The sequence below is a fragment of the Xyrauchen texanus genome, chromosome 1 (assembly GCF_025860055.1).
Source record: "Xyrauchen texanus isolate HMW12.3.18 chromosome 1, RBS_HiC_50CHRs, whole genome shotgun sequence".
Taxonomy (NCBI): domain Eukaryota; kingdom Metazoa; phylum Chordata; class Actinopteri; order Cypriniformes; family Catostomidae; genus Xyrauchen; species Xyrauchen texanus.
This window is the reverse complement of record NC_068276.1, coordinates 15,869,338-15,892,112: the sequence shown is the minus strand read 5'-3', so window position 1 is coordinate 15,892,112 and position 22,775 is coordinate 15,869,338. Positions and strand designations below refer to the sequence as shown.

The 22,775-nt window shown below is 39.7% G+C and overlaps 1 protein-coding gene across 2 annotated transcripts; it reads right to left on the bottom strand.

Moving 5' to 3' along the window:
- Positions 1-1,109: 1,109 nt before the first annotated feature.
- si:dkey-28a3.2 (uncharacterized) lies at positions 1,110-22,029 on the bottom strand. Of its 2 annotated transcripts, XM_052135445.1 has the most exons (7): positions 21,931-22,029; positions 12,675-15,732; positions 11,622-12,203; positions 3,543-3,580; positions 3,362-3,420; positions 2,566-2,870; positions 1,110-2,416 (listed from the first exon to the last, which is right to left on the bottom strand). In XM_052135445.1, the coding sequence occupies exons 2-7, from the start codon at positions 15,507-15,509 to the stop codon at positions 2,381-2,383; spliced, it is 3,855 nt and encodes a 1,284-aa protein (XP_051991405.1). In that variant the 5' UTR covers positions 15,510-15,732; positions 21,931-22,029; the 3' UTR covers positions 1,110-2,380. The 2 variants fall into 2 exon arrangements, with proteins under 2 accessions (XP_051991405.1, XP_051991413.1); XM_052135453.1 differs by lacking the exon at positions 1,110-2,416 and having other exon boundaries at positions 2,724-2,870; positions 3,362-3,436.
- Between the last annotated feature and the right edge of the window lie 746 nt (positions 22,030-22,775).

Genomic DNA, 22,775 nt, shown 5'->3' with positions numbered 1-22,775 from the left:
AAAGCACTAGTGATTGGGGTGGGGGTAGTGAACAACGAACTAGATGGCATACAAGGGACCCTCTCCGAGTGCCATGAAGTGCCAATATTTTGATTGGATCATGGTCGACTTACAAACAAATCTGCCAGCCATTAGATAAAGCTGCTTAGATACTGCCAGACACCCCTTATGGGGCAGGAAGTCCCCACATCCATCTCCAAATTGGAAGGGTCTTCTCATTGGTCCGGGAGTGGTTTCATATTGACAAAATCATCTGCCACATCTTAACTCCCATCTTAAGGTTTAAGCTAAGATGGCCATAAATGTTCCTCAGGACCTCGAGATGCATGTAAATGAATTACCTGTGTGGCAGCAGTGGCTAAAAGGTGACATGCTGAGCAATTTGTTATTAACATAGTATCACATGGACGTATAAGCTTTGAGAAAACACACCAGGTTGACTGAAGAGGGAAGCACCCATTACAACATGTATGCCAAAATTAAGATGATCTTTCATGATTCCAAGTCATCCTCGTGCTTTTTTTCAGACTTGTAGAAATAAAAAATACCAAAATGTTATACATTTCTTATAGCCACTCTGAGGTGATTGGTAAATGTGGCTTATAACCAGTAATCAACTAAAATCTGCTGATTTCAAACTAGATACAGTTGTCCAACATACATTTGATATAAACGGTTTCAGGGAAAAGGGCAATCAAATCACTTTTAAGGCAATTGGGCACATTCAAGACAATTTTAAAAGAATAGTTCACCGAAAAATAAAACTTTTGTTTACTCACCCTCATGTTTCAAATCCATTTGACTTCCTTTCTTTCGCGGAACATAAAAGTATATGTAAGGCAGAATGCTATTCATATACAGTATAATTGCATCTTTATTCCATACAATAAAAGTGAATGGTGACTGAGAGTAACGCCTCCTTTTGTGTTCCATGGAAGAAAGATACTCATATGTGTTTGGAACAATATGAGGTTGAATAAATGATGAGAATGTAATTTTTGTGTGAATCCTTTACGATCAATATAATTAAAGATTATGGAAAATTATAATTCAGTAAATCAATAATGAAACACAAATAAAGTACAAAAAGATCTTAAAATAATAGGCAGTGCAACAAAAGTTTATCATAAGAAAACAATTCATATAACAACATTCCTGAAAAGAAAAAAAAATGTAAGATTCTCAGATTACAGAGACTGATTTTATATGTTTTATAGACTGCTTTTACATTGCTCCATACCCCATTTACAACTACTAAAATGTTTTGGATATTAACAGTTTAACAGTTAACACTCGGTATTGCATCTGCAAGAAATGAGAGGAATCAGCTTTTCAATATTGTCCTATCACTAAGGAAAATATTAATATGTTATACATGCCTATATCAGAACCCCTGAAACTCAAGTAAAAAATAAAAATGAAAGATGAATGTGAAACATTTCTCCATTTGTATTTTTTATATCAAAGCATGCTTCTGTGGAAAACAAATAATAAAACTGTTCTACTGCTACATTTGCCTTAGTGTTAACTAAACAAGACCACCCAAAAATTTTTTTATTGTAGTCCATAGTTCGACTCTTGTCTATGATGGCAGTTAATAGAGTAGAATAAATGGGATTGTCTCATACAAAATCAGTCTTGGGCTGGTATCAGCACTTCCAAAGTCTTTAGTGTTACGACCCCGTCTAGGGTGAGGCTGCAACATAAAACTGGAACACAACATAATTGTCTTTTTAAAAATGTATTTACAATCACCACAGTGAAAGCAACAACTAAAGGGGTGAGCATAAGCCAAAAAAACAAACCAAATTCACACACTAACGCCTAACAACTAACAAAGAAAAGATAAAAAATACAATAAACACCCTTACTGTCTGAGTAACCCAAAACAGGAGGAAAAGGATATATACAAAAGAAAAGGGCACCCATCCCCTACAGCTTTCCAAAGGTAAACTGGCTATTTACAATATTTACACAAATTTATACAAAAGAAATTAGGTAGACAAACAATATCAACACAAGCAAAACAATGTTATTTTCAACAGTCAGAACACAGCAAGCAATCAAACAACAGCACACTTCGACAAACACTCAACACGGGGAGTTCGTGGTTTTTGTAGGTGTGGTGCTCTTTCACACTCCTGCCTCTTGGGCCACACCAATCACAGGTGGAGATCAATTCTGGCTGGTCCAATCCTGTGAAAGGTGGAGACTGGAGAGAGAGAGAGAGAGAGAGAGAGAGAGAGAACACTGGGAGAGAAAAGAAACAAAAAAAGGACAGCACAGCAATCTGTATATACAACAATACGTCACTGGACGTGACATTGGTCTGTGAAGCCTGCCACTTTTTGTCCAAGCACTTAGTCTGTACTCTCAACCTTCACTTCAATCTTGCTAGGGCATTTGGCACTCTGATCTGGAAAAAAAAAAAAATATATATTTTTTTAGAAGTAGGCTGAACTCATCAAGTGGGAGTATATGGCACAAAAGTGCCCCACATATTGCCCAACAGGCTGCTGGGCACCTTTCTCCAATTGGCAAGAATATGTCAGAGCTCTCAATTACCTGTGGAAGCCTGCTTTGTTGCCAAAGCTGATTGGAGATGAAGTGCTCTCGGACAGCCACCTGTCTATCCCAGGCATCAAGAATACCCTGATGTTCTTGCTCTCCCAATGAGAGTGTATTGGGATGTCCCTCTTCGATGTGAGTCTTCACTCCATGCACGCTGAGGGAGTACTGCTGCTCTCCGCAAACCATACACACCAACAGTGGGTTGACAGGGTCAAAGTCCATGAGGTAGACATTTCTCCACTCTGCCTGTGATAACGGTCCCTCAGTGGCATCATCACCAGGTGCAAAGCTTGATTCCTCTTCAAATAGATGTTAGTAATGTCAGTAAACAGATAAATCAGTGAGTATGTTTACATAAACGGCAATACACTTCTACCAAATATCAGCAAGAAATCCGACGATGCAAGAAAATTGTTTACTTTAAATATCAAATTTAACTTTTTTACTTTTTTCTGCTTTTGACATTAAAATATAAACACCCATGCAGACAGCACTTGTGCACATTGGACTAACTGTTAAAAATTTTGGTAAAGGGGTTTAGATGCAAAGTGAAAATGGGGAATGGGCAAAAATCTACAGTTTACAATTAAACCGTTTATGGCCTTCTCCCGACATGGAATGATGATTAAGGCGTTTCCACAACCACACGTTGTCAGCCTATTGAGCATAAATGTTGTCAGAACATGCATGTAAACTCGCTCAATGACTTGATTTAATCTGGAATAAATAAACTGTAAATTGTATGGCAAACTAAAATGGTATGTCTTGAAAATGAATAGATCTACTGTACCTTTGAGTCCAGTTTGACATGGCTCAGCTATATAGCCTAGGTGGTCCTCTGATTTTATGCTGTTTGGAAAATGAACTAGTAACATTTATTTTGACACTTTAATAAGACATGGGACATTTAAGCCAATTTCTTAATATAAACATTCACTATCCTAGTTTATTTTTAATATTCTAGTACTTACCTCAGTACTTCTGAGCAAAAGCTGGTGTTGTTGTGACCCTATGGAGATTAAGAAATTACAGTATAAGCATTACATAAGTTACATACCTCAATGACCTAACAGCAAGTGTAGCCAGCGCACAACAAATCTTTAACTCTATTATGCAGTCAGAAGTTGTGAAATCCAAGAATCTAGCTGCAACAATCCATCACATTGGCTGATCACTAAGCTACTTCTGAAGTTGACCTAACAAATTCTTCATGATTTCCCATGTCTCCATCATATTCTAGTGTATAAATATGGCTGAGGTTCCCAGGGGCCAAAGGGGCCACTGCCCTAATTTAAAAGTACCCACCCCCATGATGCAGAGATAGGTCTGGGGCATTCTCCGCCTCAGGTGGCATGCCCACAATGCACATAGTACACAGAATTGAAAACCGCTTTCTATATCAACTCAGGATTTCCACAAAACTAGTGTGCGTTGGTCTTTATCGGTCCACCAAGAAACAAAGCATGTTTACAAGTTCCAACACTGCAACAATGACTGCTTCAGAGAAGCAACTAGATACTGCATTATTCAAAGTTTGCCAAATTCACAACATCAAACTTTAAGACATTTTTTTGTTTTGTTTGAGGCACTTAGTGGAACGTAAATGGGATATTTTCGCATGTTTACCAATGGGATATGGGAAAAGTATTATGTTCCAAGCTTAGTCTACCATTTTCCAAAACATGGTTGGGTTCCAGAGTAATCCTATTTTGTTAGTTGTGTGTCCTCTCATATCAATAAGGGAAAATCAGGTTAAGTACTTTACAGACAAGGGAATATCTGCAGCCAACGGACATAAAGATAATGATACCAACAATAACATTGCAGCCGGCGGACTATTCAGCCTGCATTCGGATCACCCAAAAAAAGTGGAGAGACATGCTCCAAACAGATGTCTACCATGAGCGATGTATAGGAATTTCAGTTGACAAAGTGCACAGCATTGACCAATGGTAAGATATAATTTTCATAGTTCAATAACCGGGGTGGTTGTCTTCAAAGCTTTCTTTTCATTGAACAATTTAATCCCAAATTTGCTAAGTGGACAAGTTGTTTGCATCATGGATAGCTCAATGAAAAGAAAATGACTTTTCTATTTTTTAATGAAAGGGTTTTTGAATGATCTCTCAAGCCAATATTTAATGAACTTGAAGGCCAAATATATGGTTGCACTGTTATTGAAGCTGAATCATTGTTAGATTTACCTGCCCCTTCCTGTGACAAAAACCATGATTGGTCACTTTACATGTCAGAAAGAGAGACTCTTCCTGTCAAACTAGGCAGTTCTTTACCAACTGAAGCTGCTATAGAGACTAGGTCTGGGGCTCCCAATGGAGCCTGTGAACACAGACCCACACCCATGTTTCTATGTTACTCTGGTGCTGAGGTATGGTTGGGGCCCCAAGTTAAAAAACCACTCCCCCACATCTGTATAATATTCTGGTGCCTAGATATCCCTGGGGCTACCTTTGGGGCCTGTGAACAGTGTTCCAAGTCAAAGAGACCTCCCCTTTTAATTTGATATTCTGGTGCTAATATATGCCTGGGGCCCACATGGGGCCTGTACTCTGTCCCAATTCAAAAGAATCCATTTCAATGTTTCTATGATACTCTAGTGCTGAGGTATGGCTGGGGCCCTATATGTCAAAAGAGCCCTTCCCCATAATGTTTCTACGATATTATGGTGTCTAAATATCCCTGGAGCCCCTCAAGGGGCCTCTGCACACTGCCCCAATTCAAAAGACCCCACACCAATGTTTCTATGTTAATCTGGTGCCATTTTGGCTGAGTGGCACCATGCGAGGGTCGGACATGTGAACGGCGAGCTCTGCACACTTTGCTAGTTTTAATACGTTTTATGTCATAAACCAGTGAGATTCGATACACTCGGATTCTTAAATGTTCTAGGAAGACAATATGTCAAATAATTTAAAATCCTCTGGCTCTGGAGACATTAAAAGACATTTTCATGCTCAAGCTGAAGCCCCTGAGCAGCAGGCAGAAAACCCAGGACTCAGTTTTGGCCAGTGAGGTGAAAGAGATTAAACTTTTGAACAAGGTCGTTACTGTCTTGGAGGATCTTGCTGTAATATGTCTTTTGATCACTGCCATGGAGATGAAATTCACTGAGATGGTAACAAGAATGGCAGATGTTGAGATCAATTAATTGGAGTCATCGGAGAGAGGGAATTAGCTGATAACCCTCTTGCAACCAAGAGAGACTTGGAGCATGTATGGGAAAAGTTGGAAGACCTTGAGGATCGTAACCGGCAAAACAACATCCGAATTGTTGGAATTGTTGAGGACGAAGGCAAATATATGGTGAAATTCCTTAAACAGAGCACCTTTATTTTTTTATTTTTTTGCTGCTTCCGCCTAGTGGCTGGAGTTTGTTTTGTGGGATAACACTCCTTCGGGACGGTTTGTGGATAGCTCTGCACGTTCTTTGTGTTATGCCTCCTATTGGTTGGAGTTTGTTCTGTGAAATATTTATTGCAAAACATTGGAGTGATTAGGGCATTTGTTGCACTCATGTAACAGCCAAGTGAGCTTGACTCAATAAACATTCACTTGACTGTTTGAGGAAATATTTACCTCAGCCATTGATATTAACTACTGATGAAGATATTAGAAACATTGTGGAACCATTAGATCTCCCTAAACTGATGACTCAGCAAAAAAATAAGATGAGATAACCTTGGAGGAGCTTGGCGAGGTAATTAAGGCCTTGCCTATAGGCAAGGCTCCGGGGCCAGATGACTTTGTTTTCCATCCAATTTCCCTGATACAGCTAGATTGGGATTATTTTTTTAAGATTTTGGAAATATATGGTTTCGGGAATACATTTATTGTATGGATTAAGTTACTTTATAGACACCTGGTAGCAGCGGTACAAACAAATAGATTAAGTTCAGATTATTTTACTCTGGACAGGGGCACCCAGCAGGGTTGCCCTCTCTCTCTCTCCATTATTGTTCTAACTTGCCCTAGAACCATTAGCAGCCGTGATAAGAAAGGAAGTTGATTTTCCAGGGGTGGTGGTGGGAGGTATGGCGCATAAGCTTTTGCTTTACGGAGATTATATTTTATTATTTGTCTCCGACCCCACTAGATCTGTGCCTTGCCTCAGAATTAATAATTCCTTTTCTAAATTCTCAGGATACAGTGTCAATTGGTCTAGTTTGCCAAAAGGCACCTGAAGGACTCTCAGACTATGAGAAACATAGATTGAACTCTTTGGCCTGAACGGCAAGCGTCATGTCTAGAGGAAACCAGGCACCGCTAATCACCTGGCCAATACCATCCCTACAGTGAAGCATGGTGGTGGCAGCATCATGCTGTGGGGATGTTTTTCAGTGGCAGGAACTGGGAGACTGGTCAGGAACAAGGGAAACATGAATGCAGCAATGTACAGAGACATCCTTGATGAAAACATGCTCCAGAGCGTTCTGGACCTCAGACATGGGTGAAGGTTCATCTTCCAACAGGACAACGACCCTAAGCACACAGCCAAGATAACAAAGGAGTGGCTACGGGACAACTGCATATTTCCTTGAGTTGCCCAGACTGAACATCTCTGGAGAGATCTGAAAATGGCTGTGCACCGACGCTCCCCATCCAACTGATGGATTTTGAGAGGTCCTGCAAAGACGAATGGGAGAAACTGCCCAAAAATAGGTGTGCCAAGCTTGTAGCATCATACTCAAAAAGACTTGAGGCTGTAACTGGTGCCAAAGTTGCTTCAACAAAGTATTGAGCAAAGGCTGTAAATACTATACAGCAAGTACATACATTTTTCATTTTTTATTTGTAATTGTAACACAGTTGAAGGATGGGCAAGGAGGAGGCGAGAACCGGCTTGTCAACATAAATTATATTTTAATGAGAAACTCAAAAACACATAAACAAACACACATGACGGACATGTCCGTAATTCTCTCTCTCTCGAACAATCGTCACCGGCCGCCTTTATCCCTCGCGCGCCTCATCAGGCTGATTGGGGACCGGGCGCGCGATATTCCGACCGGCCCCGCCCCGCCCCCCCTCCGCTCCACAGTAATAAATTTGCAAATATTTCAAACAAACTTCTTTCACATCGTCATTATGGGTTATTGTTTGTAGAATTGAGGAAAATAATGAATTTAATCAATTTTGGAATAAGGCCTGTAACATAACAAAATGTGGAAAAAGTGAAGACTGTGAATACTTTCCGGATGCATATATATGTATATAATAATGTTATTATTGTCTTCCAAAATTCAGCTACCTGCTATAATCTCTCCCTGTAGATGTACCCCTCTCTTATTTCAAGCAATTTGATAAAATAGCAAACGATTGACAAAGGTGGGCTAGGCCTACCCAAGATTTTGTTTTATTATGCATTCGGTCTCAGACATTTGGCTAATAGGTCACTTCCACCTGAGTTAGCCCCTTCCTGGTTTTGTATGCACTTGTTCTTGCCCCTATTTCGCCCTTGTAAAGCCTTTCTATCAAACTAACCAGAGAAGATAAGTTACCTCGCATTTGCACTCGGTATGGACAAAAGTATCCAGAGTGTTTAATTCGGACATTTATTTAAATGTTGCCTCGAGCATATGGCTGAACCCAAAATTATGTATTAATAAGTCCCCTTTCTGCAAGACAGAGTGAACTGAGAGGGAGGTTAATACGCTCTGTGACCTATTTGAGTGTTGAGATCCTTTTGAAAATATGGTTCAACATTTTGGAATTCCCAGGTCTCAATTTTTATGTATTTACAGCTGTGCCACCTGCTTTTTATTATTCTTGGGAGTAGCATACACGCCCCTAAAGTGGCAGATACTCTGAAAGTGTCAATTACTGCATTTGAAAAAGGCCATGAGGTATCAGTGTATAAGTGTATTTAAGATTTTGCATCGATTCTATTGGACCCCCTCTAGATTGTATAGGCTGGGTCTTAAAGACACACCCACCTGCTTGAGATGTCAATCAGAAGATGGGCACACAACCAATGTTTTTTGGTGGTGTGATAAGATACAAGAATTTTGGTTGAGGGTTCAGAGTTTTATGTGTGAAATATACAGCCACTGTATATTAGGCGATGGGGCGGTCATTGATGTAGGGGATATGTACAAGAATAATTGGGTCCTGGCCGGTGTAATGATAGACAGGTCATCCTTATGGGATTTAAATTGGCTGGAGCACCTTCGTTTTGTGAGTGGTAAGTGGAGATGGGCAGGGTAGCGACATTTGAAGATTTGTCACATAGAAGGCTAGGCAACATAGATCTGTTCAGCAAGAAATGGGACAGCTATTTAGCCTTTTTAGAAGGCTCTCTGTTAGGGGCAATGGAGGTAGACATGCTGTTTTATATGAGTGTTGTAAACTTTTTGTTTTTGAATGTATACTTATGATTTATATACATACATTTACATATTTTCTACTATTTTATTGTCTGTTTTTATGTCATTGTCAATTGGCATTTGACCACTGGGGTGTCTGTTTGTGTTGGATGGGGGGTTAATGTTCAGCGGGAAGGGTTGTAAATATATATAATGTGACTCCAAATATTCTGTTATGTTTTTTTATTATTATTATTTGTTATATGGAATCAATAAAATTGTTAATAACAAAACAAAATCTGGTGCTTAGGTATGGTTGGGGCCCAAGTTAAAAGAGACCTCCCCCACATCTCTGTGCTATTCTGATGCCTAGATATCCCTGGGGCCCCACATGATAGCTCTGTACACTGCCCCAAGGCTAAAGAGCCCACCGGTCTGTTTCCATGATATTCTGGTGCCAGCATATGGCTGGGGCCCCCTAGGAAACAAAGAATGTCCTGTGCAATTATTACAGGGTTATTCTATAATGTTACATACGGTTCTTACTGTGAGCTTGCTTGTGCAATTATTATAATTTCTTATTGTAATTTCGCTTATTCTTGTGCGTCTTCTCCAGTGTGCAACCGCCTTTACTCATCCCATGCCATTTTAGCTGCAGATGTGATACCTCAAATAATTAAGCTTATTAAGGACATGTATGGTTTTACTTTTCTAAGCCAGAACCTGGTGGACAAAAATGAGAAGTGACGGAATGGTGAGCTCCCAGGACCTTGCGGTACCTTAATACGGCCTCGAGTACACAGGTGGTAAGAAGTGTCGGCTGTCACATGTTCCGGCTGAGGACGCTGTCCATTTCAGTCAGTCACACAGTTCAGGATGCCATCACTTCAATCTGGATGGATGTTTATCGGTTATCCATTTGGCAAAGTTGTTTACTTGCTATAATGCTTGGAATTGGATACAGTATGTTGTTTGGTAGGGGTAATGCTTTTATGAATCGCAAATCGCAAAATCATCTTTTAAAAATACCTCTAAATGACATTCACTGAATTAAAGGGAATTTTTTTTATTAAGTTTAATTCAGTAAAGAAATGCACTGCAATAAAATAAATCCTATTGTTATCAAGTTTTTTTCTTGTTTTCCATTTAAAATGGTCTAAAAATCCTTAAAACGAGATACATTTACTTGAGAAGCAACATAAGCTATTCAGACTTGCTTTAAGAGGATGTTTTTTGTAAATAAGTATTTTTTCACTTGGTTTATACTTCTGCGAGTGCAGCAAAGACAAAATATACTTATATTCAAGATTTATTCTCTAAAAGCAAGTATAAATATCTTATATGCTGCTACTCAGATGAATGCATCTTTTTTTTTTTAAAGGATTAAAAAACATATTTTTTTTATATTATATTCAACATTCTCAGAAAACAAAGCTGCTAATGAAAATGTACGTTGTTTTAAAAGGAGTTTTAGAGATTTATATTGGAAAACAAGCCAAATCAAATCATAAATGTATTTTGTTGCAGTGTATAATGGGGTGAAGTCTACCCTCTCTTACTTTGTTCACTTCAATCCATCTTTAACTCATAAAAAAATAAAAAAAACTCTCTCTTATTAATAATTGACATTGACAATTTTCTTCATATTATGATTCAATAAGTCATGAGCCATAACATTATAATCTATATGCAGCAAGCATATGCAGTTTCAACCTCTCCCCCTTAAATCGGGACATTTGCACAACTCACAAAAGGCGCTGACCGCACAGAGAAATGCCACTTTCGGAGTTTGTAGTTAATTACATGATCTGCTTCCGTATTATTTGAACTTTAATAAAGCTATAATTCATTAAATATTACTGCATTTATGATGTAATGTCGGGGTGTTTCCTTTAAAGACGCTTGAAACGAAAGTTTTGCTTCAGTGGACCAGCAGCTCTAGCTCTACTTATTCCACAATGAGTGTTTCTGTATTTACTTATTTGGTATTTTAGCATTATAATTCCCCCATACTTTGTGATGTACATCACCTGAAGCTGTTTGGAAGGTTTAGAGTGCATCTGGACTGTGAGCTGCGTTTTCTTCCTCTCCTCAGTCTTGCGCAAACTGCAGTGCTGCTCTCATGTTGCGTTAAATGAGATCAAACAACTTTTTTTTTGGCAGCAATTTAACGTTGAATAATTGTTTCAGCCCTAATGAATATGTGTGTGTATGTGTGTATATATATATATATATATATATATATATATATATATATATATATATATTAGTAAAAATGGTAAAAGGTCTGCACTTATATAGCACTTTTTTTAACCTTAAAGTTTACCAAAGCACTTTACACTGTGCCTCATTCACCCATTCGCACACACATTCATACACCAACTTGGGGTTCAGTGTCTTGCCCAAGGACACTTCTGCATGTGGAGTCGTGTGGGCTGGGAATCGAACCGCCAACCCTGCGATTACCAGCCGACCCACTCTACCACCTGAGCCACAGCCGCCACACACAGCTACACATGTTAAATTTGGTTTTTACAAAAATCAGCAAAATCTAAAATGTTGTGGCGGTTATGTGGTTCTCAACCTTTTTGACTCCTGGACACCTCTTGCCACTGACTAGAGTGGGATGGAAGTCTGAATATTTCAATATGGCCCATCTTAAATAATTTTGAGGTCCCCTGGTTGGGAACCACTGGACTGCACATCTACACATGCTCTAATTTTCCTCACCTGTGGATGAATGGGACCCAAGTCGTTGAACACTGTCTGGTGAAACTTTCTATCATGTCCTGCATTTCTTGCTCTCTGCTCTTGTTTTTTTATCCTCCAGCGCATGCGCCTTCTACGTATAACTTCCTCTGACTCTTCTTCTGCATTTGGGGTTGCTGTGATGTGGCTTCTCTTAGTTTTTGATTCACCAAAGAATGGATCTATTAGCTGTGTTTTTGGACCTGCAGTTTTTGTGCATCTTTTGGTTTTCTTCTGCATGAGAATCTGCCTGAATGTTGCAGTGTCCTGGGACATGTCTTGCATGACAGTTTGGCTCGAAGTGTGTGAAAACTGGGTCTGCCATGGTTTTTCCTGATGAGCCTGTGATGCCTGATCTTGTGGTTCTTTTACTGGCAGTAGCCTTTGTTCCTTTGAAGGATGTTGGTTAGAGATGATAGGACTCACCAGGATAGGAGTAAGAGGTGCAGTGACAGCAGCATTAACATAATGATTATTGGAGATGACAGTGTGGCGTGTGGAGCTTTGTGATGCAGCAGAAGGTGAATAGTGAATTCGACTTCTGCCACCTTTAACCTGTTCTGGCTAAAGAATTTAAAATGCAGTTATAATTTTTTTTCCAACAATTATTGTTTTCATCATTGTAAAAATTGCACTCTGATCTTAAAAGCAAAGATTTGTTCTGGATCTAAAAAAGGCCACTCAACTTACAAAGCTCAGGGTGGCGCAAAGCAAGATCCCTATTGCCTCGATTGTCATAGAAATTATTTTATATTAATGAGGACACGTGTTGAGGAGAGCTAGTCAAAAAACTACTTTGTTTGGCAATCCTATATTTCAGCAAGTTTTTGAAGACAATAGTTTTCAGCTAGCACCCCCAATCTATTGATAACCTGCTTCCTAACAATTCTGAACAAGTTATGTTAAAGCTTTAAATCAACAAAAGACTAACCTGAAACCCTCTCATTATTTACCCCACTGCCAATCAACCAGCATTTGTCCCACTTGACTCAAGACTCTGCCCTTTGATTAATGCCCTAGCAATATGACACTAACCTGTGAAGTCAGACTGTGAAGAACCGCATCTTTGCTGCCCTGTCTTCTATTGGCATTTCTGGCCCTCTGTTGTCTCTTCATTAAACGCCAATATTCCCGCTTTCGTTGAAGCTCTTTGTTTTTATCGAGCTGTTGCTCTTCCATGGACTGTAAAGTGCAGCACTGATCAGGACCTCTTCTATCATCACAATGTTTCTGGGCGTCTCTGCACATATGTTGCATTTCCACTTGAGAAAGGGCATGAGTTTGATCTACAGCCTCTTGACTTAAGTTATGAGAGTTATACTGGCTGATGTCTTCAGAAGATAACCCTAATGCCTTTGAGGGCGAGTGGTAAATCGATGGACTCAATTTGATGTCTTTTTCAAGGATTGTATTCGTTGAGATGTCACATTCTAATAAGACATTCGGTTGTACATTTGATTGTACTTCTGTCTCAGTATATTCAGAACTAAGGTCATCTTCAGTTTTACAAGGAAGTGGTTCATTTTCACACTTAACATGCACAATTGTGGCATTACTGTCTTCCACGTTGCTAATAGATTCCTCCACAAGCTTTTTAATGGAGGACACAGCCTGAAGAGTGAAAGCATTTTGGTCGGCAACTGCTGGAGGCTCAATGCGTGACTCTGAGGGTGAACAGGATGAAGGTTTGTTGTTTGTAGCAATAATACATGGAGTAATTTCTGGGATAGAAAATACAGTCTGTATAGAGGGATAGATGTGTTCTTGTTTTCTTGTGGCAGTAAGAAATGGGGCACTGGCTGAGGAGTCACAATTTGTTGCATCAACAGATGAAGAAATACTGTGTGGAGGCAAAATTAAATGGTAACCTTTGGTTGACATCTGGTTTGGCCTTCTCTGTTTTAACACTGAAACCTTTGACTTAAGCAGACCATTCGTGAGCCGAGTAACCCGACTAGCTCTCTGCTCTCGTTTCCTTATTCTCCAGTACTCCCTCATTCGGGCTACCCGCTCCTCTTCTGTTAGGCTGTCAGACTGGATGGTCACTGTCATACTGCCCATCAATGCACCTTTGGCTAACTTAGACTTACCCTGAGAGGTGCTTGAAAATTTGTGCTTAATAGACTTTTTGTGAGCATTTATGAAATTACTAGGAATGCTGCATGAAGCAGCCCTTTTCCAAACATCAACTAACTTCGGTGACTTTGTGACTGATGGAGATGGATATAGGGGCGAACTAACCTGAACCTGAACTTTTAACTCTCCAATGCATTTCTCATTTGAATCACCATGACTTGCAGCTAGAGAAGCTTTGGGAGTAGTCTTTGAAATGGAGACGGTTACCGAATCATCATCTTTGATAAAACCACCAATGATCTCAGAGGCACTTGTCAATGCTTTTTCTGTTGATCGGTCAGCTTTCTGGCAGCATGCTTGATCCCCGCACATTTCATTATTTTGGAATAGTTTAACGTGTTGCTTGCGTGCATCTTGATCCTTAAATTGGACTTTCATCTCTGCAGAGAGCCTTGCTCTCTGTTCACGCTTTTTGATTCGCCAGTACTCTTTCTGCTTGGCATGCCCATCCTCCGGATTCTCACCTATGGAAGCACTAAGAAGAGAGGTTTGCATTTGACGGTGTCTCCTTGGAGTATGTTTATGCACACTGGATTTGTTAATAGTATGGATAGCACTTGAAGACTTCTGTGAAAAGGTGGATAAAGATGGTTTGGTGCCCTGAACATTATAGCGTTTTGAGTTCATTGCAAATGATGTCCGAGATCCCAGAACTTTTAATCCCAATGACTGCTGATTGATGGATACAGGTTTTGCAGAGTTGTGGTTGATTCTTCTCAAGGCCTTACTGTTAACAAGAGATAAAGCCTGTAATGTCCCAACACAGGATGGTTGTCCAAGTCTCCTTTCTCTGTCCATGGCCAGAATTACAGCATGCTTTGCTCTCTGCTCTCGCTTTTTAATGCGCCATTTTTCTCTACGCTTAGAAGCCATCTCTTCTTCAGTCTTTGGCATTCCAATGGTTCTAGCTCCAACGGTGTTCTGCTCTGACACAAAGGCACAGCTGTTTTTCTTTGTGATAGGACTTTTGCTGCCAAGGTAACTCTGGTTTTTGTAAACTGTATAATCCGCATTGGTCAAGAGTCTGAATGGTAAACATTTTTTAATCGGAGACTTATTTTGATTGTTGTGTACAGGTAACACCATGGATACAAGGCTTTGCCGAGACATTTCTAAATGGTTGCCATTAAGGGGAGACATTCTTGTTTTTTGAGTAAATGTGCATTTTGGATGTAACTCAACACATGCATTAAGCCCTGAACAGCCTGTTTGGCAGAGAGACTCACTGTGTTTGACCGTTGTAGCATCTGTGTTTGATGACCCCGTAACTGAAGACCTTACTACTTTATTATTGCCCGTTACACCCTTCTGGGACTTTGTGCTTGTTTCTGGGAACTGAGGTAAGACATTGCTGAGTTTAGACTTCTGCAACCATCTTTCTTTTTGGCATGGCAATGTATTAACATTACTCTCAGATACTAATAGACCTAAGCTGGAGGAGTTTATAGGAGTATCAACATCTTCCAGTTTGCATGAAACTTCACTATTATTCACTGGACGATCACTTGCCACTTTAGGTATCAGTGAGGAGTGTTCATCACAAACAGTGGACATGCCAACTGCATGTTTACATGTCCCCAGATTTCCATTTCTGATCCTCTTCTTGGCCAATGACTTTCTCGCTCTTTGCTCTCTTTTCTTGGTCCTCCAGTACTCCCTTTTTTTGGCAAGAGTGACTTCATCAATCTCTGCTGCAGGCTGATAATGCAGTTTAGTAGAAGCTTTATTAGACATGGTTGCTGTTTGATTACACCATCTTTAATGGTTGAATAAAATCAGCTGCTGGACGCAGTGTTATTAGACATGGCACAACCTGCCTTGCACAGGATTTCAGTGAGGTCACATTTTAATTTAAATGCAAATCTCTCTCATGGTCTTGCTATTTAGATTGCTTTTGCATGGGATGGTCGATTCCCCACTTGACATTTTTATGGGGGGGGAAACAAGAGCAGGTGACCTGTAGATAAAACAAAGCATATAGAAGTAATTTTAATGAAAAAGTATCACAAATATTAATCTTAAACTAGATTTGAATTTCTTGAAAGGAAATACCAGCGCAAACTATCATTTTACCTAAACTTTTAACACTATTCCTTTCATGCATTTTAAGCAATAGTGTTAAAGCTTTAGGTAAAATTATAGTTTGAAAAGCCCAAATATAGAGTGATTAATATTACTATACAATGTGGATGGATAAACACATGTAGTAAAGCAGTGGTGTCAAACTCAAATTTCAGCCATGGGCAACATCAGCGGATTGTGGGCCCTCAAAAAGCCATCTGAAAATGTGGCACCGGCATCTGATCTGGTAGCACCCTTGCGATAACCAATAATACTGGATATTTTGTGAATTGAAATATACACTCACCTAAAGGATTATTAGGAACACCTGTGATTTAAGCAATTTTGAGCATGGCATGGTTGTTGGTGCCAGACGGGCCGGTCTGAATATTTCACAATCTGCTCAGTTACTGGGATTTTCACGCACAAACATTTCTAGGGTTTACAAAGAATGGTGTGAAAAGGGAAAAACATCCAGTATGCGGCAGTCCTGTGGGCGAAAATGCCTTGTTGATGCTAGAGGTCAGAGGAGAATGGGCCGACTGATTCAAGCTGATAGAAGAGCAACTTTGCCTGAAATAACCACTCGTTACAACCGAGGTATGCAGCAAAGCATTTGTGGAGCCACAACACACACAACCTTGAGGCGGATGGGCTACAACAGCAGAAGACCCCACCGGGTACCACTCATCTCCACTACAAATAGGAAAAAGAGGCTACAATTTGCAAGAGCTCACCAAAATTGGACAGTTGAAGACTGGAAAAATGTTGCCTGGTCTGATGAGTCTCGATTTCTGTTGAGACATTCAGATGGTAGAGTCAGAATTTGGCGTAAACAGAATGAGAACATGGATCCATCATGCCTTGTTACCACTGTGCAGGCTGGTGGTGGTGGTGTAATGGTGTGGGGGATGTTTTCTTGGCACACTTTAGGCCCCTTAGTGCCAATTGGGCATCGTTTAAATGCAACGGCCTACCTGAGCATTGTTTCTGACCATGTCCATCCCTTTATGGCCACCATGTACCCATCCTCTGATGGCTACTTCCAGCAGGATAATGCACCATGTCACAAAGCTCGAATCATTTCAAATTGGTTTCTTGAACATGACAATGAGTTCACTGTACTAAAATGGCCCCCCACAGTCACCAGATCTCAACCCAATAGAGCATCTTTGGGATGTGGTGGAATGGGAGCTTCGTGCCCTGGATGTGCATCCCACAAATCTCCATCAACTGCAAGATGCTATCCTATCAATATGGGCCAACATTTCTAAAGAATGCTTTCAGCACCTTGTTGAATCAATGCCACGTAGAATTAAGGCAGTTCTGAAGGCGAAAGGGGGTCAAACACAGTATTAGTATGGTGTTCCTAATAATCCTTTAGGTGAGTGTATATTTGACAGTAAAGCATCGATTTTGAGGATGAGATTCAGATGTGAATTATGATTTTAACAACAACAACATCTAAAAAAAGTTAAATAAATTAAAATATTATGACAGTGCAACTAAGCTGGGTCTCCTTCACAGATTCCTTTCATCAGGCTCCAACTGATTAAAGTACATTAATCTCTTGGAATTTCTTTGAGGCAAACAAAACCAGTTACATTTTCCCACAAACAGAGAGCATTAAAAGAGAACAGTTTTTACACACAAGGAAAACTGATAGTTTGGTCTACAATAATTATGAATATTTGCCATAATTCTTCCATAGTATCCATAGTTCTAACAATGGTTTTTGTAGTAAGACCATGGTAACCACAGGTAATACCAAGCATGACTCCTCACTACCACAGTTAGTAACTATGGTTTCTATATAAAAACAAGGCAATTTTTATAATAAAAAAAAAGTAGTCTTAAAACATTTAAAAACTATGTCTGCCAAAATACTATAATACAGTTAGTGTTACTTTAGTAAATATTTGGTTATTTTTGTAAGGTTTGCAGTGGACTGAAAAGCCGTATAATTTATGTTGGTGCATGGCACAGTTTTTTCTCTTGTTATCTTTGTCAGTCCTGTTTAGAATGTTTAATTTGTAAAGGCTGTTCAATTTAGTTTTAAACTACTTGAATCACCGAAACATTTGGAGTTTTGCAACAGAGAATTTTGTGCCACATTTAAAGGCGTTTAGCGATCAGCTCCACGCTTCTCACTGGTTCACAAGCGCATTTCTAATGGTCAGCGGTGCATGGCCGAGACCGTTCCATAAGTAAACACATCTGCTCTGCGTTCTCGCCACTCTACCTTTTTGAGCCTCGCTGGTAATTCGTACAAATTACGCAGTTTTGTTCCAGTTTTGGAGGGAGCAAAATGTGCTAAAGACATCTTAATAATGCAGGGGCAGCTCTGTGTCCCCTTCAAATTCTTTGTAAAGATGCAATGCTTTGTCAAAAGCTGCCAGCTCTGACCCATCTCACACCCTAGTATCGGAGGCATCTTTTATGCTGATTTAGATTGTAAATAATATCAGAGCCACCATAAAAGGTGCTATTTTTTTTAGTTGAATGGCATGCAGAACATGTCCCCGTTACCTGACACATATGTATCCCGAAATACCACACCTTTCTCTGTGATGGCATTAATCTCTGTAAAAGGCAAACTACAAAGTGACAGCAGGCCATGGTTTGACTCTTTGAGGACTTTGAGGCCATTTCTGCCTGTCAATCATATTGCACATTAACAGGCTAGACTACAAATAGGAAACAGGAAGTTGAGAGCGTAGCTGACGCAGATCATTTAAGTCAATGCACGCATGGTACACCATAATGGCTTGAGGTGGTCATTGGAAGTGTTGAAGCTGCATGTCAAGTTTAGTATGTTCTGTAACACAGCCTAAGCTCGGTGTTACAGTTCAGCAAAGTGAAGATAAGATTCTACACTAATAAAAACATCTATAGTTTAAAACTTACCTAGCAATGCCATGGCAAACACTCAGAACATTCTAGCAATGCCCTAGAAACTATCCAGAGCACCCTAGCAAGAACATAGCAACTGCCTAGAAATCAACTAGAACACCAAAGCATCCATTTATCAAGAAATCAGAGCATCCTGCCAATGTCAACAAAAGGCCTAAGTAAACTTGAAATGTAACTCAAGTTTATTAAATTGTTCATGCAATGTTTTGTCAAGCCAACATTCAAAGTTCATCTTAACAAACTTTAATTTTCTAGTTGGTATTGAAATTTGATTAGTAAACCTGTTCCAGACTGTGCTAGAGGATGAGTCCTCCATAGCATTTTGTTGGGGGTAGGGAAAGGATGGGCTCTTCCATTGAGTTTGTTTTTCAGATGGGGAAATCTGTTTGAGTACATAATCTTGTAACAACAGTGGCAATTCTGGGGGCCTGTGCTCCTTCAGAGGCATGGTTGGGACTCTGAGAAGGGGCCCTCCATTAAATTTTGGGCTACAGAATATGTAAATACATGAAAAAAATAAGGGCTCATGTGTTGTTTCAAAGAAGTGATTGGTACTGGGGGATGGGGCCCTCTATGTGGGTCTGGGGCCCCAGGGCATGTGCCCCACATGCGTTGTCGGCAATCCTGCCAGCTACCTTGCAGGCACTGCAGTAAGAGTTGACAATGATTATTTGATTAAATTTAGATCTAGGCTACAGCACAGAAAGCTTTGAATTCTTTATAAAAATAAAATAAAACATTTTAAAATCACAAAAGACTGTATTTAGTCATTCTTGTCACAAATTTAGAAAACATCAACTTGCAAATGGTTTTTGAAGCGAGTGCTAAGAATCTACGTACAGTTGAACGCTAGCCTTTCAAAGTATACTTCTTTTGACTGTGCATGCATAAACAGACTGTTGGCATATGGACGCTACGACAGCTATGAGATATGGATTATAACTCTTCAGGAGTTTAGACCCATAAAGATTTATTTATATTCCTCCAGACTCAAGCTATTCAAATACATGAACTCTTCAGATTCGTGTTCTTGATGTGCATATCCACGGTTGTTGTTTCCACCTTCATCTCCATATGTTTAGTGGCAATTTTCTAGCACTTCTTTGTGACAGCAATGGCGCAACTGTGAGTGCTGCCACCCTGTGGACCCACTAATTAGTGCAAATAAATCCAGACGAACGCGCATTCTGTGCATTTAGAGTACATAAGCTAGAAAAATCAAACTGCACATGTTAAATGCTTGAGTCGAGCACAATGCCGATGACAAAATTTGTATCACACGCCCTGTACAGGCTTCCGCATCTGACCGAAGCATCTAGCCTACTTTAGGTTTAACGGATCAATTTTCAAGAAAAGTCTTTGGACAGAACTCTTGGAGCACTTGATCTACAACCTTTTTTGCACTTACAACACTTTCTATTATAATTAATAAATCTACTCTTTACTAATTCTCTCATGCTTTGTTACACCTTTCTTTGTACTAGCTCGTTCTTTTCAAGCCAGTTTTGGCCATTTTGCAGCACTTCTTATGATACTACTGCCTGTAGCAGCATTCCTCATTTGCAGGTTCCTTTGTATAAAACATCTGCAAAATATATGTAAATATGAGTTCATGGGATGAAAGTAGCATGTACAACAGGCAAGAATATTACATATTGATCTTATTAATCTATTTATCCCACTTCATTCTGAGAGCTTAAAATTATTACATGCATCTAAGTGATGCATCTTTAAGCACCAAGTTTGAATAAACAGAAGTGTAGATGAGATTAGAAAACTACAGCAGAGGGGAAAATTCAGCGATTTCGGCCTGTTCCAAAGCCATGTATGTAGTAGCATCAAAATACTTACAGTGCATGAGTTGAATGGAGTACTTTTATGGTGCCAATGTGCTTATGTCACACGAGAGGCCGTGTGACCTCGACCCTCATTAATTTTTTGTAAAAAAGTTCAATATTGAGCTTTTCTTACACATACACCTAGCGCTTCACTTCAGAAGACATTAATGAATCCACTGGAGTTGTATGGATTAATTTTATGATGCTATATGTGCTCTTTGGAGCTTCAAAAATGTTGGCACCCATTCACTTGCATTTTATGGACCTACAGAGCTGAGATATTGTACTTAAAATCTTCATTTGAGTGCTGAAGAAGAAAAAGTGAAACACATCTGGGATGGCATGGGGGTGAGAAAATTATGAGAGATCAGCAGTTACAGAAATACTCAAACCAGCCCGTCTGGCACCAACAAGCATCCACGTTCCAAATCACTGAGATCAAAAATGTTCCCCATTCTGATGGATGATGTGAACATTAATTGAAGCTCCTGACCCATATCTGCATGATTTATGCCCTGCACTGCTGCCACATGATTGGCTGATTAGATAATCGCATGGATGATTGTTGGTGCTACATGGGCTGGTTTGAGTATTTCTGTAACTGCTGATCTCCTGGGATTTCCACCCACAACAGTCTCTAGTATTTACTCAGAATGGTGCCAAAAACAAAAAACATCCAGTGAGCCGCAGTTCTGCAGAAGAATAAAAACACCTGGTTGATGAGAGAGGTCAACAGAGAATGGTCAGATTGGTTTGAACTAACAAACAAACTAACTAACCTACGGCAGGGGTCAGCAACCTATGGCACAGTAAAAAACAGGAGGTATGCCTTTAAGGGTTAATTAGGCTACACCGGTGTTGTGCTCATTGCTAGTAAAAAGTATTTCTTGTTTTAAAACGTTATGTAAACGGAGAATGTGATTAGATAAACTTAATAGTAAAGTAATTTTAAATAATCCTAAGCGAAGGACGTGCAAAATGAGGAACAAACACGTTACTGTCACTTTAAGCCATGTCTCACAACCAAAAGCTGAAGATACCATTTCTATTGTGTCTGTCTTAACCTGACGATTTGAATTGAATTGATGGTGTCGCAAAGTCCAAACGAAGTATATCAAATTATTAATGTAAACGCATCCTACAAAGGCACATTTTGGGAGTGATTTTACATATTCACTGCCGCTGTCTCTAGTGCAAGACAGAGACAATTCACAATGTCCTCTTCCTAACCTGTCCTCATGAGCTACTGCTGTGTGTCTGCGCTGAACTGTCGTAGCTTTGTAGTAAAAGCACGCTGCCACATATCAATACACAATGCGCAAAGTATGCATTTGGGTTTTTACCTGGTAGTCACCCGTTACTTTCCGGGACAGTTTGAGAGCGCTTGGACTTTTAGATCACCTCACACTGCAATAGCTTCCCCATGCATCCGTATTTTTCTTGACAACGGTAAAAGTACCAGGATGTAGGAATCTACTGCGCGCGCGCGTGCGTGTGTTTGTGTGTGACAGATAAAGCAGTAGCGTCTGCACTCACTAAAAACGATTATGTTATTAATTTAAGGAACAGACATAAAGGCAGGTGCAAAGATGACTAATTATCGGTCTATTATATTTAAAGCTAAATTATCAGTCCATGTGCATAATAAAGGCAGGATTGTTTCCATTTTAAAGGCCATCCACTGTGAACAGGGCCATAGCTAGTGGGGTGAAATCCAGTAACAATTCTAGGGGCCCAAAGGTCCAGGGGGCCCACAACAAATTTCAAAACTGTATTATTTTAATAGGTCAGAGGCCCAGGGCAACATATAGTCAGGGGGCACAGAATACCTTGCTACAGCCCTGACTGTGAATGATGAGGTAGGCTAGAGCTGTGAAATGGGTCATAAAACAATAGACTTACCACTCAAATCTATGACAAAAAGTGAGCCTGTTTACATGCACACCAAAATGCAGATAACTTCCAAAAATCAGCTAATTTAAACAAGCAATTTTACAGGTTTACATGCAAACCTATGAATCAGCAATGCAAGAAAACCACAATTACATGACACTTGAAGTCATCTGGTTATTCTCTGCTTTTGACATCAAAATGTAAACCGTCATGCACACAACAACTGCACTCATTGGATAAGCCGGTAAGCACGCCGGTTAAGGTGTTTACATGCAATGTGAAATTTTTAAATTTA